At 38.2% G+C, this 26,976-nt stretch overlaps 1 protein-coding gene across 1 annotated transcript in view; it reads left to right on the forward strand.

The window, feature by feature from the left end:
- Window positions 1-26,976, forward strand: part of lrmda (leucine rich melanocyte differentiation associated) — a 328,324-nt gene that overhangs the window by 185,193 nt on the left and 116,155 nt on the right. Inside the window, exons 4-5 of the mRNA XM_088915763.1 lie at window positions 24,681-24,825; window positions 26,314-26,453. Coding sequence (XP_088771889.1) covers window positions 24,681-24,825; window positions 26,314-26,453 — 285 coding nt within the window. The remainder of the gene's footprint in view (window positions 1-24,680; window positions 24,826-26,313; window positions 26,454-26,976) is intronic.

Genomic DNA, 26,976 nt, shown 5'->3' on the forward strand with positions numbered 1-26,976 from the left:
TGGCTTCAATTACCTTATCCTACAAGGCTGTCAGACTCAGTTTGCAGGCAAAGATCTCTCTGATCACAAGTTTTTGTCCTGTTTTACAGAACATCCTTCATACATTGAGCTTGCAGAAGAATGAGACTAGTTGTCTTCAGTGTGTACGAGTCTAGAATATACTTGATGTAATAACATAATGGGTTATAATGAGTATTGCATATACTAATTTCTGCAGGCCAGTGGCAGGGTGGTGAGCTGTGCCTCCTCACAGAGGTTGAGTCCTGGGTTTGAATCTGGTTATTAGGTGCTTCCAGATCCCTGAATACATACTGTATGTGCAATTGTGATTCCACGCTAAGTTCCAGGTAGCAACAACACTTACAAGAAATATAGTAAGAGGCTTTCAGATAATGGATAGATGTAGTGTGGATTAGTTGATTGTTACAAACTATATCCATCCATTCATCCATTTTGTAATGGCTTCATCCAGTACAGGGTCATGGGAGAGCCAGAGCCTATTCTGGCAAGCAATGAGCACAAGGTGGGACAAGTCTATCGCAGTGTTGAAAACTGCTGGTTTAAATAGTTTCTGTAGAGTTAAGCAGACAAGAGGGCATGAGACACCCACCTCTGCCCAGTCAGGAAGTCAGTCCACCACAGGGAAGAACCTCCAGCAACAAGGTCCCCTTCTTATACATCTGGGTGGACTGGACACACTGGGGTAAAGGACTTCACTCGAGGTACAACAGCTTAGTCGGCAGCAGGGACTCCAAACCTTAACCTGTCAGTCATGAGTTCAAAGGTTTACCTACCAAACTATGCCACTACTGTTTTAGAGGTGCCAAAAAACAACAACAAGCAGAATCAACTAGAATCAATCAGAATCAATTATGGCATTTATGTAAAGGACTATTATGATAATATCCAATCCAAAATTGCTGAGCCACTTGCTCTACTTATGCGTTAGGACAATTTCTTATGAATGGAGAGCACATAGAGTGTAACAAAAATTAAATTTACATTCAGGAGAATATACATGTATTTTTAAGTTGCCTATCATCACTGTTATATAATAAACCCATTGTTTCTGGCTCAAGAAACTGAACATAATGCTAATTCAAAATGTTTTAATTGAAGTGCTGCTCGATACATAAAGGAATAATGTCCAACAAGCAATATGCAACAGTTTCCAAAATGCAGTATTTTGAGTGCTGTTTTACCTACATGTTCAAGCTGTATCACACATCTGAGAAAACATCCGAAATACAACCAAAATTCCCTTGCCTGTTTAAAAGCACAACCAACATGTTCTATGAAAAACTTTGACAGTTTTTTACTACTGTACATGAGTTTCTGAGTTTCCGTCATCCAGCAACAAGAGCCTAAGACATGGGAAAAAACGAGAGGAGGCCTTTCAGCCCTTCTAGCCTATTCGGTGTTTAGTATTAATTACTTGATCTGAGGATCTCAGCCAGTAATGTTTAGGAATTTTAAAACACAAAACGATACAATTACAGTAGCTGCCGAGAGAGCTGACCCCACCTTCAACTCCGGGTTTATTCAGATGTATCTTTTTTGCCTGACACCTGCACTTGGTTACCATGTGTGCATTTTCTTGATCACTCTTTGCATTCATTTAGCTGTTTTTTCTTCTGCAACAACGGGGAAGCCTTTTGGCCTGGCTGTCATGAAAAACGACCATTTGTTCTCAACGGACCGATTAGGTTAAATTAAGGATTATTTGTTATTATTATTTTCCAAACTATACTGTCTGGTAGGGAAGTTAACAGAACTCTGTGCAATTATTGATGATTTATTTTTACCGATGGCAATCCAAGTACTCGTTAATGTTGGGAACAAATTTGTATGGCACAGAAACAGTAACGGTGAACTGAATGAATGCATTTTAAAGTCCCCCAAAGCTACACTGGGCTGTGGAGAGGTGTACTGAAATTGCTGTCATTTGCATTATATACCCAGCACAATTACACAGCTGTTAATAAAAACTCCAAATAATTAACAGACATCTTTATTAACAGTTTTGGCAGGGTTGGAGTAACTCGCTTGTAACACTGCCATTAAAGAAAAACAAAAATGGTTGTGGACTTTCTTCCCTTCATTTACTTGCACTTCATTTGCACTTTTAAAATAAGGGGGGCTGGCATGTTTCTGTTGCCAGCATCTTTCAAGCTGTGCTACAGAGCGTCTAGATTTTTGTTCTCACTCCGAGTTTTTTTTTTAGCTGGGTCCCCAAGATTAATCAATGAAGGTTTTTGTAATCATTCAAAACATGCAGGCACGACTAATCAAATGATCTTTAATAGTCTAAAAGCCCAAGCGAATATATACTGTATATAAAACCCTTGTTTTATTTCTCTCTGAATACTGCCTTTTAGAGCTTCTTATTCCATGCCCTGGCAATCACAAGGAGAATGAGTGTGCAATATCCTTTCATTGTCTGGTTACTCTCAATGCCAGTAAATTGGTAGGTCTAATGGCTATCCTTATGATGTTGGCCTTTTGTCCACTAGTGGGTGGTCTGAGGCCTTGCAGACTGAGTAGCTGCAAGATCATTTTCAAATGCCACTCAATAATGGCGAAAGATTCTGCTTTTAATTACCAATCTCCAGAGATGACCTGTCCAGTTGAAGGTAAATGTGAATGATGAAGGTCTGTTCATTGACGCCATGGCTATATAGAGCAGGGTGTTTATTCACAGAGAAACTGGGGACACATATATCAGGTTCAGAGAAGCTTTGTTCATGCTATGTGTTGAAAATGTATTTCTGGGCACTTTTATGTTTGTCTTCTCTTTTTATATATATTTTTTTATATTTAAAAAAACTCAAAAGAATTTAGCCACAATCAGAAAGTGTGTGACTTGATTGACCACATGTGGGTGGAAAAAAGTGTTCAAGAATAGTGTAAATATCAAAATGAATATAGTTCATGTATTGGGTCATAGACATTTGGTGTATATTCCCTCTCTGTTATCACACCTGAAGTTACATGTATGATAACTGGTAAAGTCATTAGTATTAGTATTAGTGTTGAATTATCATGATTTTCACAGTGTTTAAAAAACCCACTTTCATATACGGTAGTAAATAAACTGTGAGTCTTTGTGAGATGTGGGTGCACACATCTGCCGTTGATGAATAGCAAACATCTAAAAATGACTGATTCAGTCTTAACCTTACATGGAAATTCATTACGTGTTTGAATACTTTATATGGAGCAGAGACATTAGCACCTTTGGTATATTTTCTTTTATGGACTGCTCTGTCTCAGAGAAATTATCACGATGCATGTCAGAAGCTTTCACCATGGGGAAAAAAATGTGTCACATTGCCTCTTAAGTTTCTGATTGTCTAAATAACACAGTATCTCATCATACAGCTGTCTTGCATTTTGACAGTACAATAACCCATAATTCTTTCTGCCACTCAGCATTTCAAGGTTAGTATTTTATAGTTTGTTCTGAAGAAGCATTCATTTACATTTTAGAAGATGTGAAAAAAAGGAAAAAAATAAATAGATTTCTTGTCTTGTGTCACTTCAGATTTTACCCTTCTCTCCTTTTCTTTAGATTTCTCACTTTTATTTTTTTCTGAAAGAGAATTCAGCTCAGAATGGAATTTGCAGCTTCTTATTTCACAGAGTGTGCCAAGATAACTACACTAAGGCAGTCATTAGGGTGCCAACATATAGGTTTGGTGGTAATGTGTAATTCCTCTATTTATTGTTTTTTGTCCTTACTGAGACTTCTAACAAAATAGTCATTGATTCTAATGAACAGGAATGGGAAATGGGGAGGGTGGGTGTTGTCAATAAACTGTATCAGATACACTGCCTGGAGCCTCACCACCTTGAAATCTGCTTTTATTTACTAGCCTTCCTGCCTGAGTGTTAGCTTCCCCAATCAGTTCTGGGGCAGTCTCGTTGGTCTAGTTTGCAAACCTAATATACTGGTGCATAGAAAATATGTCACCTTTTCACTGAAGAAAACAGAATCTCAAAGCAACACCAGCTGCTCTTTTCAGCTACAAAATACTGGCTTATCTGACATTGCTATACAGACCTGGATAATTTACCCTTCAGGGTACAGTATCTTTTTTATTAAACTACCCACAAAGATGGGTTTAGATGACTGGTTAATTTTGGAAAGTTACAGACCTTAAATGAGGCTAATAGAACAAAATAAGAAGTAAATTATTAGACCAGAAAAGTTTTATTAATTGATTTGGAAGGTACAGTACGTGGGATTTAGGAATGCAGTCTGTTTGCTCTCCTGCTGAGGATGATTTTTCCGAATTCCTTTTAGCATTGAAAGTCTCTTTAAGTGTTCCCTTTCCATTTCTGTTTTAATATAAGGTGCTTAGGTATTCATTTCAGAAGAAATTGACTGTGCTGACACTATAATTGACCTGAAAAGTTCCATCTTTCCTTTGAAATTCCTTTTAGTAATGTACGTCAACTAGATAAAATCATTTATGTCTACATCTTCACTTCAGTTCCATTTTTGGAGAAGAGTGTCACCATTATTATTCTATTTGAATATTGCTGATATCTTTAAAAGTGTAAAGAGAATTCTATTGTTTGAGACGGTACTTTTATTTCGATGTTCCCTTTGTATGGTTACATTTGATAAATACACGTTAGTGACATGTAGTGTATATTTTGCAGGTAAATGGTATTTTTCTTTGAACTATTCCTAAAGCAAAGCACTTTTTGGCTCAGTGGTATTCTGTCTTTGATTTGATAATTTCTTTGATAAAAATTTAACACTGGTATTTGAGAAGGAAACAAGTTAGGGTAATGTGAGATTTTTTTTCTCCTTTTTTCCCATTATAACATAGGCCTAGCACAAGAAGAAAAAAATAACGAATGATCAGATTCTGCTACAGCTTACCTGAAAATAATGTGGAAGTAAAAGGAACCAATTAGTCTCCTATTGCCACTGTTGAATTGTTTTGGAAAGGTCTGACCTTACAGGGAGGTAAATGGTTCGGCCCTATGCTGTATTTGGTGTCTGTCATATTTATTTCCTGGACAGAAGTATTTCAGTCGTGCTGCCCTCATTTCACTACGTTTCCACTTCGGCGCGTGGACACTGACACTGGAGTTTTATCAAGGGGACAGAGAAAACACCACCAGACCCAAAAGAGCATGATAAAGCGATTATATATATTTTTTTATTTTAAAATGTCATTGCAGAAGGGGATCTGATGAATCAGTCACAAAAACTTGAAAAAAAAGTCGCAATCCTTCTAAACTCAAAAAAGCACTGAGCTGGGTTTTCCTTCCCAGCCTGGGGCATACAGTACAGTCATCAGTCCATTCCAGCCACTCCTCCCAGGGCAGCGCGTGACCAGCTGTGTGCTCTTGACCACAGCTGGATATTGGAGATCTCTGGGTCGTAGGGAATACTTGGGGATGCTCCAGAGGTAGAGGGATCTCGGATGAATCACCTGGCACGACTTTTTACTTGTGGAAGAGCGCTGACCTCCTGAACAGTGTTGCCTTTGTTTGTCTTCATATTTGGCCAGTATGAATATCTTCACCCTTGGGAATGTATGTTATTTATTTATATACACGCATTTGAGGTTTGAGGACTATAGTTCTCAGTTCAAGCTCTCAGCACAAAACATGTGTCTTGTCAGATATTTGTATGAATTATTTTTGATACAGTCTCAACACAGCCCATGTGAAAGTCGGCATCTGTATTTTTCATTGCCTTCAAAGTATAGCCCGGGGTCTCAATGGCTTGGCTTTGTTTTTTTTTTTCATTTGCAATTTTTGGACAAGGACAAATCCTAGATCTCTGCTCTCTTTCTTGTTTCTGATGGTCTCATGGGCATCTTTTTTATGTGACGGATCTGTCTCTCTTTTCTTGTCGCAAGAGTTACTATAGAAACAGAAGTGACCACGCTTGATGAAATTTCACTGATAAACTGTAGTATAACATCATCTTAATGTTTATTATTGAATTAAAATTTAGACATGAGGTGCATTAACCAAGGACCTTTCAAAATGATAACATACAGTATGTTACATGCTGGAATTAAATTGTAGTTTAGGTTTAAACTTCATTATTGTTAGTGAATTGTGTCGTTGTGAGTTACACAAAGACGAAAGTACAGAGCTTCTGTATTTGCTGTTACGCGATTGAGATTAGTGTGTGGCATCTTATTAGGTTTAGTCTGAACCCTTTGTCTGAGTGTCTGATTGGGCAGATGTGGGTGGGGGCACATTTCCATAGACTTTATAATATGTGAGCCAGACGGTATAAGAAAGTTAGGGGTTCCTGTTTGATCACCAATAAGACTGTCTGCTTGTCACTTGGGGATACTGCCTGCAAACAAGAGTATTAGTAGACTGATTAGTAGGGTACTGGCTTGCTGTGATTTGATGGCGTTTGCTCTTCTCCTCCTGGTGGTACCATAACATTGGATGGTTTCTCTTAAGGCAATAAAGCAGACTATTATTCACATACAGTATGTAACGGCCTCTGGAAGATATGCCAAAGATAATGATGTATAAATTGAAAAAAAAAAGAATTTTCCCTGTTAACATCTTCGAATTGCTATTGAAAATATTGCAAGAGGCATAATCTAGAAATGGGCTGTACAGTGCGTTTCTTCATCGGCAGGCGATCTTGTATGAACTGCATGTTCCGATGAATGTGTGGGGGTACTGAAGACGAGTTGTTTTGGATTACCGAAGCTGCACTTGGCCGGATGAAATGGAAAAAGAGACCCAACACCTGTCAGATGTGGTGGTAAACCTGCTGGACATCCAGCTTTGTTCTCCTTTATAGTCTACTTATCAGAGAGCTGATTTGGCTGTCCTCTTGTATGTTCCTCTTGTATCTCACGCCGGCCAATTTCGACAGACTAAGTGCTCAAATTGAGCCATTTTGTTTCACTTTAAAATAAACCTAGACCTATTATGCGTGATTTCTCATTCATAGCCCCCCCCAACCCCCTCCCCTACCTCTCTTATCCTCTGCCTTTCTATTCCTGGGCCTACCAATGCATAGTGGTAACCTTGTGAGGGCCAGTGTTTTCACTCCAGGCATGTCAGCTTCAATCTGCTGCGATTTGGTGTGAAATGTGTGCCATGGTGTGGGGCGCCAAGGTCAGCCCCTGGTAATTGATGTTGCTTATTCATCTGTTTCCCGTGTCTTTTTTCTCCCTACACAGTGGCCTTTGTTTGGATAAATTGTTTGAAGATTTACTGTAGTTCTTAAAGCCTTGAGAACCGTCTCCTGCTGCACAGTTTCAATGTCCCTGCTAGGCAGGAGGCTCAGCAGAGATGACACATAATGGCACTTAGACAAAGGATCTTTTCCCAAGACAAGATGTAGAGGACATCTTCTAGCGTAACAATTAGGGCAATTTTCAGACTAATTTACTATGAAATCACTTCATGCAGACCCCTCATATATTGTTAGAAAAATGCTAATTAGCATTAAACACTAAAATGCTTTTATGGAAAAAAAGAAAATTATTGATGTTTCAGGATTTTACCACTAAACTGTCATTTTCAAATCACATCAGCATTTTAACCAGCTAGACTGATGACACTGTTTCATATATTACTGGTCATGTACAATACGTGTAACTTACAGATATGTGCATACATATACACATTTCTTTGTCATTTATTTTCACTGCATACTCCTGTTAGCCTGAAAGGGTGGCATGAATATTGGTCTCATTACTAGGAGTATTTACAGAAGGACACTTGGCGTGTTTCGGATCTAGTGCTAAGAGAGACTTGAAAAGAAATGGAAAACAAAAGAGGAAGAAGACTGGAGTAACTTTTTTTTTAGAAGAACAAAATCCTGAAACAAGTTTGAAGAGTTTTCCTACAGTGTAAGGATAATAAATTGTCCACTTCCTGCTATTCTCAGGAGTAAGGTTTTTGCCCAGCAAGCCCCACACAACTAAAAACTTTCCGATTATTATCGCAGGAGCTCTGCATGCTAGGCCACAGTCTGAGAGAGCCGGGCCTTCACAGAAGATGCGCAGACTGCTGTCAATTTTCCAGGGAGTGACATATCCTGCAGTAGTGTGTTAAACTACACTCCTGTGCTGCAGGAGTACAGACTTTATGAACCCAAAGGGACAGCTGCAGTTTGAGCATCTCTCAGCCGAATACCAAATGCAATAATTTAGGTCTGAGGACAGTAACTTACATTTCAATACTCTACAGACTGCATATAGAAGTTATTAAAACAGTAAGTGTTTATTAAAATAGTATCAAAACCTTCATTTTCCAATATTCAGATTTTTTAACAGATGCACTCATATTATCATTATTTTTTAGAGATGGTTAATATCTCTTCTCAAGGGAGGTGATTTATGGATTTCTTCATTGCTTAAGATGTGTGTTATCAATAGATACAGGATGGTTATTTAAATTGCATTCAGGATAATTTCATGCTTTGTGGTTCCCCCATTATAAACATATAGTCAATATATAGCTTCCCTTTGAAATGGAGGTTGTTGTGACACGTTAAGAGTCTGAAATATGATCCTTTGACTTGCACCATTTTGGATATATGGTGTAGGTATTTTTATTATGTTTTTGTGTTCCAGCTCATCTTTTCTAGAGATCATTCACCAGAGAATTAACCAGCGCCCACGTGTGCACATGTGAGATTGAGTTCTGATCATTTATCACTCTATAAAAGTAACAGGGCCCTTTGAACTTCGCTCTTTATTCTGTACGATGACAAGCACAGGTCCAGCCGTGCCCGGGATGCAAACTCCTGACAAACATTTCTTCAAACATCAGGCTGCTTTGAATCCTAGAGAAAGGCAAGCTCTGTTCTGACATCCCATCAGCAAAGGTTTAATATCAGGCAGCTTTGCAATCTGCTTCCTGGGTCACCAAATAGACAGATACTTCACAAAGGCTCCCTAGAATAAAGAATCACATTGGTAGAAAAATAGTGTATCTAATTTGTGTCCATATTTTTTAAAACTAAAATAATATGGTTTGTCTTATGTATGGAATGGAAAAAACAGTCATAAATTTAATTCTGAACAACAACAAAGAAAATAAAACTAGTAAGGTCAAAGGGCATGTGCTGTTTTTCTAAAAAAATCACAACTTATTTCTCTTTACTTGCGCAGTGTACAATTATTGTACTCAACACCTAATATAATATGTTTAACACAAAGGGGAAAAAAAAGCCTAGAATGCTCTTGCTGTACATAATAAGGAGTCTGTGTTTAATATCTCCTGCCCCATTGTCTCCTTGTTTCTGCACAGCTCTGATTGCTGTCACCTGGAGTGCAGGTAAACAATAGGCCCATTTAAAAACAAAAATAATTATAGAGGCACATTTAATTCTTCCTTGACATGTCAGCAGGCTGTATGGGAGGTAGTGTTCAGGCAGGGCTTTGATGTGGCAATCTTTTTAGAGTTTTGGATCATTACACAATAAAGAACACTTCATAAGTACTGAATTGAGTTGGGAAATGATGGCTAATGATGTTGACAGCAATTCAGCTCTATAGAATTACAAAAGGATTTGACTAGACTTGCCTCCTCTAATGAGGCTTGCTTTTTTAAGGTAATAGAATACTGTGAGCTCATTTTTTTTATCAATACTCCTAGTGTGAGTGTTTAATGCTACTCAGATTAGCTATGGTAAGACTCTTCCAAACTGTCATGTCAACCCAGTGCAAGGCCATCTTAAAAGAAAGGCTCATTTAAAACAGGGACATGTACACATTTTTGTTATGTGTAAGGAAAGGAAGGTACAGCTTAGTTGATTTGTTTTTAAAGCAGATTATTCACCTCATAAGCATGGCTGCTGAGTGGTTCAACAAGTAAAGACTTTTGCTCAGAGTGCAGGTTGCCCAATCATCATTAGTTCAAGACTGGGTCATGTTACTAAACGACTGTTCCCAGGGCTCTCCCAAACACATTTGTGCTTAAGCAAGGTTAGAGTACGGTTTGCATTAGCCAGCCAGGGCTCTACTTGCTTTCTGGCAAACAACTAGCCAGGGACCTGCAGGGGTGGCTTGTGTGAGAGACGAGTCAGTGCCCCAGAGTCAGTGCTAACTCTCCTGATAGGCACTGTGGACATTCGAGTGTGTCAAATGGTGAATGGCAGTTTAGGCAGGTGCATTGGAGGAGAAGGCCCACTTGTCCCATCTCTCCTGGCCGGATACAGGAGATTGCTGCCATGAAGCTGATTCTTAAAACATTAATTGATTCCAATTTTGGAATAGTTTTAGAGATACTGGCACTGCTAGGTGAAACGTGAGATCTTGATAAGTAAAAACTGCTCAGCAGTTGAAAGAATAATTGAAATACCCATATTTCTGTACTAAAGCTTAAGCTAAATAAAAAGGCAAGACAGGGCATTGCAAACTTGTTCGCTGAACCTGAATAATTTTCCAGGGTAAATAATAAGCACCCTCTTCATTGCCCTTTTTTTTCTCGTCAAGTTCCTAGATCTGAGCTAATGCAGGTTTTGATCTTCCAAGAACTGTTTCATCCTTAAGGGCCCAGACATAATCCAGGCCAGCTCACCCATCGCTGAACGACAGAGCCCTTTCTATCAGCCAGTTTCAAGTATCTTTTCTTAACAGGGGTCTTTCAGTTCCCAGCTGGAGGACTGCAGTACATTAAAATAAACCTATTTATGTTTTCATAACCTCAGATTTCAGCTTAACACTGCCTGTTTTCCACAAATAATTGTCTTTTTTCATGCCCTGCCCTGTGACAAAAGCCCCCATTGGCAACTTGACAGCTGATATACAGTTTTCATATTTTGCTCCTCTGCCATCGGATCCACACAACTGTCCACTTTTTCATCTTATCTGGATAAGCAGGATAATAAATAAATAAAGAGCAATAGGGGAGACTACAAGTGTGTGTTATTTATGTAGCTGCTCATGCATTTTAATAAACACTGGACAAATTCCAGCATTAAACTCCGGCCAATCAAATGAAATATTTATAAGAAGTGACAAACTTTGCTAACATCATATATTTTTAAGCACACTGCACTTTTTTCATGCATCAAATTGCTTGGAATTTTAAAAGCTAGTGAGGAACTTGTTTACTTTGCCTTATCTGCTAATATAGATGACTCAATGTGAAGCTTTGAGGTGGGAGTTGGCACTAAGGCTTCTCACAAATACTGTACAAATGTTTTGAAGCAGGAAACTGGTTAGAAACTGGAACTAGAACTAAAGACTTAAGATGCACATAATAATTTGGAAAAAAGGATGTCCAGTATAAAAAAGGCAAATATGTGAGGATACACTTGCGATTTTGACTGCAAATGCTTATATACTGTGTGTTTTACATTAATTTGTAACCAGAATTTAAATTAACACTGTCTTCGCAAAAGGAAATCTAGAAGAGAATTAGGTGTTAACATGCCTCTTCCTGTATCGGTTAACGAGAGGAGTATGAAAGTTTGAAAGGCTTAATTGGATCTTCGTTTATTAAATGAGCTTGTCTAATTATCACATTTATAATGTAGACAATACCATTTTTTTAAAAAAGTGACATGTTAATGACTGCTCGGTGCAGCATTTTCTCCTTACAAAGACAAACTTGTTTCATAGGAAACGGAAGCATAGGAACATTATCTGAAATCAGATTTATTTTATTTTTTAAAAAAAAGGTTTTTTAAACTCCCATTTACTTTCTGGGGTTTTTCTTCAATCTCAAGCTATTAAAATGGAGTAGAATGATCTTAACTTACTGTTTATAATGCTTTTTTTTCCTCCAGAAGCATCTCATTGTATTTCCAGTCTTTGATGCTGAAACAATATGAAACTACACCAATTGTTCGAGGACTAAATGGAGCAAAGCTATTTTAGGACACTTGGGAGAGCTTGCACACATAAGCTTTGATCATGTCCCATGTGATTACACACAATGAACAATATGAATAATACCTGACTTTGAAAAGCCACATAATGATAGCTTGAAAAGACAGCTCACCATCTCACGAAAAGTTTGATAAACAGGCTTGGCTTTTACAAGTCTCGAATGTAATGGTGGTTGCAGTGCATTATGAAAACTGGCATCACCACAGACGTTTCAGACATGCCTACGTTTACAGGAAGAGAAAAAGAACACGCCAAGCACTCAAAATGGCATTTCAGGTTTAGATAAAGCCTGCAATTGCTAGCTTAAGTCCTTAACAGTTCCATCATAATGTTATAATGTTGTCACATTTGTGGCTGTTATCTTTGGTTTGGCAATAGCTCGTCTGGTGAATACATTGCTTTCTTTTAACTTTTCAGTCCTCTGCCCATGTTATCGCTCCTTCAAACCATTCACAAAATTTAACGAACAAAAGAAGTGGTACTAAGCTCTCTTGGGAGGGGAGTATTCCACATGACTCACATGGTTGACTTTATTTTCAGAAGAAAACCATATGACAGTTTCACGGATATGAAGATCAGCAATTCCAAGCCCTGTGGCAACACGGAAAACATCAGACTATCCTGCCCTAACCGGGACACAGGCTTTCAGGTTTGGCCTTAACTTAAATCAGCTGAGTTTCAAGGCAGAGCAAATTCAGATCAGGTTCAAAAGAGATCAGAATTCCTTTTTGGTTTTATTTTTCACAAAAACCTCCTATGCTTTTTCAATTCACTTTGTAAAATGTAGTAGTTGCCGATGTACAGTATGTACAATTCAAGAACAATATATCCAGATGTTTGCAGTTACTGTAAGTACTGTACTGAGCTGGAGTTTTTGTTTTTCACTTTCTGCTTTTTTTAAAATAAAACTTTTTCTTGAAAGACTTTTACTTATGAAAGTCTTGGGAAGTGTTTCAATTTCTCATGTTCACAGACCTAGGTATGGTCCAGTTAATGGCTTTGTGCATCTCATTATACTGTACCTGTAATGAACCTGCACTTGAACTTTTATATGCAGGCTGAATTGTGCTAAGATTACCTTATAGGTAGGAGGATGCCTGCAGTAGTGAATTGTAGTTTCTACATGGGCTGTATAATGCAAAATACAAAATAATCCTTCCTGGGATATCTGATGTTCTTCCACAAATATGCATGTTAAACTGGATAACTGCATGCACAATCCTGAGCCAATCATCGCATGCATTTCATCTGGAACACTTTTATATATTTTTTCTTTGTTTCTATAATATTCCTCAATTTTTCATGCTTTATTTGAGTACTGTAACTGTAACTTTCCCCATTCAGCCATATTCAACTAGAAGACTCTTAACAATGTGTTTAATATTTGAGTTCAATTCTACATGCCAGGTTATAGTCTGAAAAGAGGTTTCCTTATTACCCTAGACTCTCTTACATCTCCTTTGGCTTCAAACTGCAAGACTGTATTTCTGGTGCAAAGTGAGATTTTTCAACAGGTCAGACTCGGCTGTATAATGAACCTTTTAATTTTCTTTGTCTTTAAAAATAATAGAGTCACTAATCTACTTGATCTTTGTGAATTGAATAAAGGCGAGTGTGAATGACGCGCACATTTTAAAGATGGGAGGCACTCACAGAGGCAATTTCTTGGAGGCGAAAAATAGCACACAGGCTGCTGGAAACCTTTTAATTAGTACTAATTACCTTAGCAGAAAACGTTGGGGGCTTGAAAGGATTTGTGTCAGCGAGGGGAAGATCAAAGATTGCGGCGCTCGCATTTTAATCTGTTGACTAAAAAACGAATAGGGGGTGGTAATGGGGCCCATGAGAATGACAACCCAGGTGGTAGAGACCTTAATCCTTTCTTTACAGCTTGAGCCTGAGGCCTAATTCCAATTAAATAATCAGATGGTTTAATTTTCCCTTAATATTGAAAAATTAAGATTTTTTTTACCCCTTAGTGAGGATAAGATGAGATTTCAGACAGAGATTCCCATCAGTAAGAGCTTTTGCAAGCCTTCAATTATTGCTTTAATGTCTTAAATTGAGGCTTTTACTGAAAATTTCGTTGTGAAGCAAAGCAAATGCGTGTTAGGCCAAGAGGCACAGAAATGGCTTTGATGTGGTTCTCCGGAGGGAGGGGTTTAATATAGACCATTGGCGTAGTCTGCGTCAGGGTCATCCATCAAGTGTCATTGATTGTTGGTGATGAGGCATCAGCTGCTCAGTGATTACGTGCTGTTAAAGCTACATTCAGACGTGCATGGTTATACATTTTGTGGCAGGTCAACCAAGACAACCCAAATACAACTTGTGAAATTTTATTTTATTGATGGTTAAACAGTGGTTATGGACCATGCATGTGCATTAATTGTAGTGCATTGGCACAAAGGGGCTTGTTCATGTATTGTGTTATTCCATGTGGTCCAGGTGGAGAGGTGCCCTTCTTGAAAGGGATGCCTATGTAGCATGGAGGCCAGTGCACTCAGTTGTGTTTTTGAACGTCCCCAATCACTGGTAGACAAGGAGCGGAGTTCCGGGCAGTGAGGTGTACAACGGCACAGCTGTCGAGAAGTGTTCAATATAGGTGCACACAGAAAAGGAGCTCAAGATCTGAAAGGTGCCCATTGCAAACAAAGACTAATCGGTGGTTCAAAGGGCTCTGTCATCCAGAAATTGTTAGGTGTTGGCCAGGAAAACTTATGTCACTGACTGGCGACCCTCTTTGACGTGCTCAGGGAGAAGGGTCAGAGAAGGGCACCACAGGAGAGACAGTCTCTCAGCTGATGGGGTATATTGTCTCTCAGGCGTGAACATCTTCAGAGTAGTTTGCTCTTATTTAAACAATTTCAGGATCAGAAGTATATTGTGATGCAGGTGGAAGAGTTTCTTTTGTATGTGAATAGTTTAGGTTGTAGTATTCCTAAATGCTAGAAATGGATTGTTGCCTAGCTTAAAGCGAGTCGCAGAGATCACTTTACTGTCCCTCACAAGTTCACTTACGGCCATCCTTTTGTTTGATTCGCCCACATTAGAAATGTATTTTCCACAAATGAATAAAATGCAACACTAAATGCCAAATGAGCATTGGATCGAAGCCTGAGGTGTGCTTCAACTTTTTAAGCACTCTTTCCAGTAACTTGCAGGTGGCCCTTGTATGACCCTTGCTTTCATTCCTGACCCTGTTTTTTTGGAAACAGATAATTTGGGTTTTGATCTCTGTTTGCCCCATGCCTGTGTCCCGGTGTTGTCTGACCTTTTTCAGGTGACTTACACAGTAATTTAAAGCCTCTTGGTTTACATGTTTGTCTCTAAAACTTCTTGTCTGACGTGAACAGCCAAACATGTGTTGCTCTTTGACTTCTAGCATACTAGATTAGCTTTTTTCACAGATCATAAAATGAGTGCTTCTATAAAGGCCTTCTTTCTCCAGTGGCCCTGGGCCTTTGTTTTAACAGATGTTCAAAGCTTAAATCCATCTTGCTGCCACTTAAATAAAAAATATGCTCACAATTACCATTTGTTAATCACATATTGATGTGCTTTCCCGCAGACTGTAGAAACGTATGCTGTGCAGTTGTATTAAGGGATTAGTATTGTAATAATATAGTCATTGTTATTATTATAAATCGTGAATCATGGTGACTCATTGTCAAGAAGCAGGTGATAGCACAAACCTGTATGTTATTAAACCAGCTATGTGAAGGTTTGTAAATCTAGGTCATTTTTGATTTACACTGGGAACGTGTTCCTAAAAAAAATGACACTTAAATCACAAACATGTAAATTAAAAACTGATTTCCCATAAAACCCATGTAAATAAGGGGAATGTGTTCTGGGTCCACTTTCAGACAGAAGGCAGAACCCCCAGATAAAAGCAATACACACATTTGTTCATGTTTGTTTATTTAGTACTAGAAGTCATTTTTAAACTAAATGTTTGTTAATGTTTATCAGTTTCATGTAAAATGACAGTTGTTAGTAGTGTGGAGAACAGTGTGGAAAATGCATGACTCGTGAATGTGCTGTAGATGCATGTAAGCTGTGTAGCTATTTTTGGTCGTTTTACTCTTTGTGAATCTTTAAAATAACATTTATTTTAAAGTAACATTGCAAATCATTTTCCTTATTTAGGCATTTAGCCCATTATTATTGTACACTGCTTTGACTTATCATTTTTTTTAAGGTTTTGTTTGTTTTTTGTTTTTTAAATAATGTAAATTTATAATGTTCTATTAGCAAATCTTTTTACATGGAATTTCATTTCCGTAAGATTTTTTACTTTGTTTTACAGATTTATTGATTTTATTTTAGAATCGCCACAACATAAACATAAACATGACATTATATACATAGCTGGAAGAGTGTGTCACCCAAGTGATTCTGTCTATCCCTGCAAGCACGTTCTACACACAGTGATTATTTTCCCCAATACTCTAACAAGATGCCTGTTGCTGGCCATGCCGAAGTGCATGCTGAAGTGCCTAGAGGAACTAATCCTAAATTAAGATGAGGTATATTCTTGAGGTGCGTTAAGCCAAAAACGCACAAGTAAAGTGCATGTAAATGAAGAACTACCTGTAATCAAATGTATTATGTTCATTTGGTAATTTCAGACTCTTTAGATTTAGAATATTAAAAGAGGCACTTGGTAAATACTGTAAACTTAGAGGAGTACATAATGATATATAGCGAATAGCATAAAATGTGTTACTAAACTAAAGTACCTACTGGAGGACCCAAAGACCAATACGTACTTATGGATGATTGTGATGCAAAGTGTCCCAGATAGTTGTCTGGGAACAACAAATACTGGGAACTTTTATGTGCCTTAAAGTATTCTCAGTTTTGGCATCTTATGATACACGTTCAGTAGACTGCAGAATGCTTATCTTTAGGTCTGCTTCCTAAATATTTATTTAACTATTTTATAGAAATCTTCAAGTTCAGACTAGACTGACAAATAAGGAATATTCATAGTATCATATACTTTATATTTTTAATATTTTTCCTAACTTCCTGTAACACTTGCCTTTTTTTTGCTACATATATTTTCGTGCCAGACATATGACAGTCTTGATGTGTATTTTTTAACAGAAGCAGTGCAGAGTGCAATGGTGTGATATAATAATTGAGGTGTCATCAGCAGAATAGCAGAACAGAGATAGAGGACTGAGTAATGGGGAGCATGCATTCGTTATCTAACAAGAAGAACAATCTTTAAGGACAATTGCCTGCTTTAAAAAAATGCTACTGTATTTTAAGGGTGTACAGAACTGTAGACGTCACACATAGTATCTCAGATCTGTGTCATACTTTTATTTCTTAGCATTAAAAATGCTAAGCAAACACATCTTAATTTAAGCACCAGAGCCCATGCTTTCCCAAGAAGACAGGAACTTAAGTATTTGTCCATGTAATTTAATAAATAAATTCAGAGTTAATAGAAGTGGTGCCAATTTTTAAAATCATCAGCAGAACAACAGCTACATAGATGTAATGATTATCATTTAGTCACCGTGCTCGATAATAATGTTTTCCAGATTTGTGGTTCACTGGGGACTGTTTATTGTCTGTAACATATGGCGTAGGTGTATGGATGGGATGAAGATTGCTTGCTCCCTATACATCTAATATTGTTATTAGTCTGAGTAGTTTACTGCTGTATGACATAATTTCTATTGCATACATTTATCATTTTCACCAGGATTACAGTTTGAAGTTTCTTATGAAATGGACAAGTATGCTTCAGCACAGACATGTTTCTCATGTCCAGTCGCATTACAAAATAATTATTTAATCCTCTTTGATAGATTTCTTTTGTTTTCACAGTCTTTTTGTCCCTAATGCCAGGCAATATGACTTTAAAATATACAGTATACAGTGTATGTGCTTTTTTCAAACAGTGCTTTTTTAATTAGCCTGCTGCTTTTTTTTTTGTGAGACGCGTCTTCACCCGAACACTCCTTCCTCTCCTGCACCCCATCTGATAGCAGCCGCTTGGGAAGAGGTGGCCTTTGGAAAGATAGACATCACGCTGGGCCGCCCCTGCGCTTGGCAACCGAGGCCGTGAGGTCAGCAACTTTCGTGACATGGCCCGTCAGGTCAGTCAGTGGCAGCGCTGGAAACAAAGTTTGCTAAGGCCTGGGTCAAATCCAGCTTAAAAAGTCAGGCCTGTCAAAAGCCTCAGTCACATTCTTACCTACAGGCAACCTCTGCTGATCCCTAGTCATTAATCAAACTGGAGAGCCGTCCTGACCTCAGCTCCTTCCCTTTGAAGTGTGGTGTCCTCTGCAGCATGAGGAAATAATTTGCTGCCTGATTCAATGAGCCATCAGTGGAGCCAGCAGACCTAATGACATGTGAGAATATTAACCTCCTACCACGAAGAGCTGTGAATCTTGAGAGTCAGTCTATAATTCACCCTGTGTTTCAGACGCTCCTTCTGTCTCTTGCCCTCTTTTTTTTCTTCTCTGCTCTGGAACCTTGAAACAGAACTACTTTGCTACTGACATGAGCCATTTTCTTAGTTATTGATTTTCTTTGCGGAGATTATTGATGATTTTAGCATATATATTTCATCCACAAAAGCCTTGTTTTAGTCTTTATTAACAATGGGGAGTGAATAAGAAGTATTAAGAAGTAATAAGAAAAAATGAGGTGTGTTATATATTTGACATTATTATAATGTTAGTTTAATACGATAAATTAATACACACATTTTTATATATATTTTTTTCTACACCTCTGTATAGTATAAATATATAAACACCAATATTTCTGGCCGCTTAAGAAGTATTTCCTTGATGTCAGATTTTGTAAGCAGTTCTCAAGAAAATTTAAGTAACCTGAGATTTATACTGTGGAATATATGAACTGTGTCTGAGGAAACCTGTAGCCCCATCTGAGGTAACATATTGGGATTCAACTCATTCTGCCTTGAAATAAAGAAGTTCAAACTAAAGGGTGTTGGTTTTGTTTGGCCAATGACACTTGGCTTTAGGTCTAATCTAATCAATCTGTGAACAGCTAAAGTTATGGTGAATGAAGAATCGATTGCTCAAAAGCTCCAATTTGTCATTGGGATATATTTGTACAATTTAGTGTGAGACAATGTTGTGTAAGCATGCAGTAACACTGCCAGTAAATGACAAGGAAAAATGAAAAAATGCTAAATGTACTTTCTTTCACAGCTTGAGTGTTTGTAATTAAGAATGATAGATTTAGGTAAACCTGCTTGCAAGACCTTGAAGAACCTTGAAAGGTCAATGTCAGCCATGCAGTTCCAGGTCAGTCACTCGGGAACCTGATAGCGATGGTTATGTAGCACAAATTACTTCCAGGTTTCGAGGAATCCCGTATTAATTTAAAGTTTTCACACTTTTCCGAATTAAATATGATTATGTGTCAAACTCTGCTTTGCAGCTGTTTAGATCACTGTAAACATGTTTTCATTAGAATGATCTGTTATATATTGGAACTAAATTGTAGAAGATTATTTTATATGAAGCATGATTAATCTTTTGAAGTTCTGCAATTTCAGGTAACGTGTTCAGCCTTTGAAAAAAGAATGACCCGCATTGGGATTTCATTATATCACAAAAATACATTATACCAAAAACATAAAAACGTACTGCACAGAGAGTCTGAAGATAGCTTTTAAATTAATGTCTTTCTTTTATAATTTAAAGAAAAAATTGAATTCATTTCTTAGTTGCACTGAGACTGTTAACATACAGTGTATTTATGAGATTTGGTTTTGTTTCTTCTCATTTACTGTAAGCTGCTATTACTGTTAACATTATTGTTATTAACACCAATAATAATTTAATGCCTGTTATTATTTATTCGATTGTGATCTAAGAAGACCCCACAAACTCATGCCATTGCTATTTGTGTCGCAATATATTCCGCTGTAAAACCCAGGACACCACACTGACGCGCTGACGATTCCTGACGAGGAGATAATCAAGCTGACTCCGCTGTCTTTTGCCACAGACCTGATCCCTCTTCTCTTAGCTCCTTGCAATAACCGTGGCTCTCCATATACTTCTTATTAAGTTTATTAAAACCAGTCAAACCCTACTTTTTACAGCCGAGCACTGCTCGCCCATTCATTATGGTTTCTTATCTTGGCAGGCAATCTGAAGTGAAAGGCTAGTCCATTATGTACATATGAAGCCCATCACTCCTCCAGTATTGGCCAATTCATCAAACATTTATCTTTTGCCCTCTGAACAGCACGTCAATTTGCCTGTCACTCCCAAGCCTCTGCTGCTTTATTGGAATAAAAACATTACTTTTTCACATTGCAGTTGGTTGGAGGCCCGTCTTTGATGTGACACTACCCCTCAAACTTTAAAACAAGGCCTGAGGTTATACCCATTTTTCAAGTTTTAGAGAGAGGAGTTGAAAATGTATTCTTTTCTGCTGCTCATTTTAAGCCGACAAAGAAAAGCTCATTCATTATTTAAAGGCTATAGATTTATTGCAGTATGTCTTAGAGAAACCTATATTTTATGTATGCCAGTTGTTAGTTACTTCTTAAGGGTGATCCTGTGATACATGCACCCTCACGATTGCCAGACACGGGGAGTAGCAGAGGGGAAAAGTCATTTGCTTTATGAAGGAGAGGGCAACAATCACATAGTAATATTTCTGTTCTGGGACTGTTCAGTTCCCACAATCTGTTGCAGAAACATTGCAGGCTCTTAGGAGCAGAGGATATGAAAAAGACAACTATCAAAGTATCATCAGAACACAACTGTCAGAACAGAGATGAGGATTCAAAGGATCTGTAAGAACATAAAGGAAAGATCGGCTTTTAGGGGTTATTGGCTCAGAGGAAAAACCGCAGCAAATGTGCAGAAGAATTAAGGGTGATGTTAAAGGAAAATACCAAAGGGATGAAAATAAAATAAAAAGGAGGGCGTTGTAGGAAAGAATTTTGATTTATGGGGCCACAGAGAGAACACAGAGCGAGTGTCTGGGGAATGTGCTTTCTTCTGTGAAAAGAACAAAAAACTGAATTTTCCAAGATAATTGTTTTTAAGGGCGCTGTCTCTGAAGTGCTCTTTGTTTGTTTTTATTCATAATATTTCCAAATCCTCTGATTTTGATGTACTTCATAGCAGTTGGCTAGTGTAGTAGATAGCACACTTCTGATTCATATAATAAGTAAAGGGAAGCCTCACTAACATCAATGCATCATTCTCTGCATAGATTTAGTTTTCTAGGAAGAGAGGAAACATTCTCTTCAGCCTTTGAACCCCATACCCAAGTGTCTGCCTGTTAGGGAGAGGGGGGTGGTGGTGGAGTGAGCAATGCAAAGAGCTCCTTAAAGGTCAAGTGTTGTCACAAACAAGAGTTTGCTTAATTTTGGAAGTCACAGAAGATCCCTTTGTTAAGAACGGCTAATGGAATCCTTCTTGACACGTCTGTAGAGAAAATGTTTCAGTCTGTCTCACAAAAGTCTCACAGGCCGACTTATTTACCTCTTGGTCACAGGTTGAAGACATCTGACCTGAAATGCATGCAAACTAATGGCTCAAGTGACTGACATTTCAACCAATAACCCCAAAGTGTTTGTCCGTTGTCAGCAGGAGTTTATCAATCAGCATGTCTACATGAGCATTTGTCTGTCGATCCATCTGTCTCTGTCCATCCAGCTCTTTGTCATTGTCTGTACGTCTGTTGTTTTTATTTGTTTTTAAAAAAGGCCTGCAGAATTCACTTCTATAAGACACTCCTTTTAAAAAAGTGATTTTTTTTTTAAATGGCATCATTATGAGGTGTGATTTAAAATTTCCTTTGAAAGTGTTAAACTCAGCATACATTAGCTGTAGTATGCTTGTTGATGAAAATGAGGAATTAAGGCTGAACTCACACGTTTTAGAGGTTGTTCATGACACGTGATTGTCTTTTGGGGAAGGTACTGTACATAGAGGATGGATACCCTTTAAATAGAGGTGGCCTAAAAATATTTCTTTTGTGCAGAAAAAAAAAAAGGTACATTTCGAGATTGCACCTGGACATTTTTCAGCTTTATTTTTTATTCACTTTTCAGCTTAACCATGACACCATCTTTAATGTCGAATTATTTACAATTTTTTAAGCATCACGAGCTTAAACCTACACTCAAATCGTACTTGTTACACAAGAAACTGAGCTAAAAGGTAGTGCATGCGTATCGACAAATAGCAGCCTCGGCCGTTCGTGAATGTGCTGTCGTTAAAATAAATAGAACAATCACCCACAAAAAAAAACCCCCAGAGTTCCCTATAGTTTTTTAGTGAAAGTACATTTTCAAGAAAAGGCGCAGTGTTTTTGGTCCTTGAAAGAAGTGGAAGCAATGACGAGGGATGTCTGAGAAAGACAGGTGGAGAAAATGAGAGGAGAAGGGAGTCCAAGTGTCTCGTGGAAGGATCAGTCCACATCAGCTCTTCTCATCTCTGGTGTCTGCTGCGCCTTGGCAGGGGGAGGCCTGTGCCTCCTGCTTATTTTTCTGCTCACTGTTTTGGTAAGCTAATGAGGGGTGCCGTGTGAGCCACAGGCAAAGATGTGGCAATATTAGTTGTGACAGGGAGCTTGATCATAATTATCTTAACAAGGATAGGGTTAATTACACTGGAAAGTTAAAGTTCTTTCCATTCGAATCAGACGGAGGCGAGTGCGTTGTGATATTTTGCCGTTGTGATGTGACCGTGGAAATTGCAATGCGGATCTCGGGACTGTAGCAGGGCTCCTCTGGGAAGCCGGTGTGAGTGCTAGAGTGAGGTAACAGATCCTACCTGTGGGCTGAGATAATGGGCAGCTCTCGGGTCATTAGAGCTGTGGGAGAAAGCAGCATGCACACAAAGCTCAATGATGCTTATTAGCTTTCTCAAAAACAAGGCAAGACAGCTGCTGGTATTGACATTGTCCTTCTAATCCCAATGACTGCAGAACCAATAAGGAAACTCGAACCAACATGCCCATCTGTATCTCTCTGCCTCTGTCTGTTAGGCACGTTTCTTTCTCGTTCTCTGTAATCAGTTTATCTACCTGTGTAAATTATACACATATGAGTGTGTATATACAGTATATGAGTGCATATTTACTGTGAAATGTAATCTTATTTCTTTAAAAAATCTTCAAATAGTGGTTAAGCAATTACACACAGTTCAGCATAAATGAAGGTTTGGCATGCAGGCAGCAAAATATTAATGTTAATCATCAACACCTTCTATTAGATATGATCCCTTCCCTCTCCCTTGGCTATGAATTTAGCTGATTAAATCACCAAGTGCACACCGCAGTGGTGACATGAAAACAACAATTAATAAGCAACCCCCTGTGCAATGCAGCTCCCTTTTAACCGAGCAGCTAATAACATTACATGGCAAAAAAATATCAAAATCAGACAGGTGTAAAGGGATTTGGGCACAATTTTATTTGCTTGCTTGGGAAGTGAGTGTTATTGTGCTGCGTCTCAGTTTCAGAGAGAAAGAGAGCAGTTTCAATAGGCAACTCCCTCTAGTGTTCCAAGGCCTTTGTCTCACTTCATGCCTTGTCATTATGTTTCATGCCTTCCCTGAAGCAGTTTTTGGAGTTGGGCTTTCTTCTCAGTCCTAGTTGCCAACCATTTGCAGATCCACTCGATAAGAGTATTATATTTACATAACATAACTCAGGACAATGTGTATTATGGTGCTGACATTGACCAGAGCACAGACTGCATTTGTTCACAAGAGGCCTAACAGTGTCCCATAAGGCTATATTTGCATATCTGGGAGGTGCCTTCTTCTCGGCTCCTTCAACATGTGCAAAAATTTGTTTTGATCTCAATATTCCTCGCAATCTAGTTTATAACAACCTTTCTTAAAAAATTTTAGAAAGAAAACAAATTGTGTATTAAAACGTTTTAGGGATCTTTTGTAATCACTGGGTCGTTTTGCATTTCGGGAAAACTTTGCTGCTGATTGTTTTGTTTTTAAAATAATCCTGTCTGCAGTATTAAAAATGCCACATGCATTTTTACAAACGGGTGAGCAGTACATACTGTAGGCTTCAGCTACCTTTTAGCTAAATAAGACACTTCATTTTCAGCGGGGGCTGACAGTTTTAAAAGTCATAGGACATTATCATAGGCTGCCAGTCATTGCTGTTGGAGGGATTAGGGAACAAATGTTATGGCCCCGTGCACCTTCCACTACTTGAACTTCACTTGGGCCCCAGCACTGAAAAAGGCTCAATCATGATTATGCACCGAGAGCTATATTAGAGTAAGGGATTACATGGAAAGTTATTTTAAAAATAGATTAAAGATCATATTACAGCAGTCCGTCTCCAAACCCAGTGGGGCCTTCTGCAGAATTGTCCTAAAAAGTTATACCCATTACCTTTTGGTGGAATATTACAGTTCTGTGCAGCTGTGATGGATGACAACTTAAATTTGTGTCCAGGGAGTGAAGGTGAACTGTGACAGAGTTATTTATCTTGGGAATGGAGGTTAGGGTCAGGCAAAGCTGGGTGCCTCAAGGCACAAGACATTGACAAATTCATCCTGCAGACCCCATTTCTGAAGCCTTTTGTTTTGAATCCTGGCTACTCACTAACTGACCCTCATCCCTCATCCTGCCAGTGCGTGAAGGATGCCGTGCCGTGCCAGGGATCTCACTGCCACTAATTCTTGTCATTCACCCCTTTGACGGGACCAAACCAAAACTATTCCAGCTCCTGAAAGAGAGGTTGAAATATTTATTTCTCTACATAATAGCCTCCTTGATTTAGTGCCGTATCATTTTTCCTGTTGCCTTATCATTGCAGGTCACTGGAGGGGCTGAAAGCATTCACCGAGTTGGAAGAGCTGATTGTGGACAACAACCTCCTCGGAAATGACCTCTGGTTGCCCAGGTTACCTCGCCTCCATACCCTAACACTCAATAAGAACCAAATATCCTTTCAAAGGGGAGTTCAATGCCTTTTATTTTGTCACATTTACTTTAAAGGCGAGTTTATTAAACACGTTACATGGCTTATGAGCAGCTGTGCTTTTTTCTTTTGTCGTGGTCTCAGCTGTATGGAAGGTCAGTTATTTTAGTAGAGATTATACTTCACTTTACAGCTGAAAAATATTTGTTCTTATTTTTGGGGAAGATGACTAGGTTTTGTGCCAGGGTGCCCTCTAGTGGAGTAATGGCAATGAAGAAAAGGGAATATTTCTGTGCTGCAGAAGAAATGGAGATTGGAATTTTGTAGAGCGTCAACAAATGTGAATAAAAACATAATAATATGTAGCATTTTATCCTTCATATACAAATAGCACGCATTCATTTTAGATGTGATTGAAGCTTTAAGAAAACACTTTACTTGCAGACATGAAGGGTATCTTTTAGTTTATATACTGTAATTGTATTTTATAATTTTTTACAGTAGTCTTTACAGTATCGGGGTGTAACAGTTCTTGTATTTGCTTTTGCTTGTTAAGGAACTAATTTTTCCTCACTGCATTTTTTCGAAAGGATTTCCTGATTTGTGTGAGTATTGGCACTAGCAAATCTGTGTTACTATTGCAAAATCAGCATTAATGTAAACAAAACATATTAAGGGAATTATATTGCAGTCTGATCATTTCTGCGTTATTTTTTTGGGGAGAAAAAAACATATGAAACCATGATAAAAAGGGATTAACTGTGTCTTTTCACATTTTTCAAATTTAGATGTTAGTATATTAAGTGCATTATGAAGGATGCCTCGATAAAAATAAAAAAAACAAGTACATTGGGCATTATTATTTATGTGAAAATCCGTTAGTCAAAAACTGCTCTAACCCATGCCTCCAGAATATGTCTGTCCATATAGTTAATCAACAGACAAGCACTGAGGTTCTCTTTCAGCAAAAAATAGTGGTTCTGTGAAGCTAATGTCACAGCCTCAGAACAGAATTTAGTTCTGAAGTGGCCTGCACATGCTAATGGGGTAATTATTTATGTCTTACAGTGACACAGAGGCATTTATATTCAAGTGGTGCATTAGTGCTGTTGTATTTTGACACTTTAGGCTCATTTTCCAATGAAGAGAATGTATTAGTGATGAATGTGCTGTGAAGTAGCTGTTTGTTTCCACGTTGGAAAAGTTTCATGGCTCCAGCAATCGCTAACCATTTTACCACACGGCATCCATCATTTTGTCAATGTTTTAATGTTCTGCACCAAGCCACCTAGGAAATGAAGAAAGAAACAAGGGACAAAACAGCTGAATTCTTTCAGTATATGCCAGAATCTGAGTCTCGAATTTACCCCTGGTTTGCTGTCTGCACAATAACTCTTGACAGGCTTTTGAATGCCGTAGTAAATTTAATTGTAAGTTTTCAGAAGTATGCTTTATACCAATAGACATTGCTCCGTAAATGCTTTTTTAATTAAAGACGTTGAATCCTTAACCCTTTGCCCTTTGACACATAACCGATATAGAATCCCTGCTGGACCACTTGGCCGAAGTGACACCTTCTCTGGAGTATCTCAGTTTGTTAGGCAATGAAGCCTGTCCCAATGAACTTGTCAGCCTGGATAAGGATGAAGACGATTACCAGCGATATAGGTTAGCAAGACAGCATTACAAAACTGCTTTCATTTATTCCTTTATTTGGTTATGTGTTTATTTTTGCCTTACCTTTGTTGGATTTTTTAAAAAAACAAACAAACATAAAACACCGTTTTCATTAATTACAGCTGAGCTCGGCTAAGCTCCTCTGAAAAAAACAGACGGGACAAAGCACATGACAAAAATCAACCGCTTGAAGTAGGACATAAAAGCAATCTTAGGATAAGTCCACTTTTTTAAAAAAGGGAGAAATAATGATGGCCAGTTTTAAATATAAGAGTTTTACCAACATTACTTTGTGAGCGGTGCTTAAATCCTGAAAAGGAATTGTCACTTGTTTTGGGATGTTGCATTTCTCTCCTTCATGGTCTTCCTGCCAAACAGTACAATCTTTGTGTGAATCACAAGGTTGCTTCCCACAATTTCTGCATTTTATTAGTATTCTGAATGGGTGAGAAAAAGGGGACAGAAGTGTAAATAAGCCTTGTTCTATTTGCAAAAGATTTTTCTGGAGAAATAG

The sequence above is a fragment of the Atractosteus spatula genome, chromosome 5 (assembly GCF_055471065.1).
Source record: "Atractosteus spatula isolate fAtrSpa1 chromosome 5, fAtrSpa1.hap1, whole genome shotgun sequence".
In the NCBI taxonomy this organism is placed as follows: domain Eukaryota; kingdom Metazoa; phylum Chordata; class Actinopteri; order Semionotiformes; family Lepisosteidae; genus Atractosteus; species Atractosteus spatula.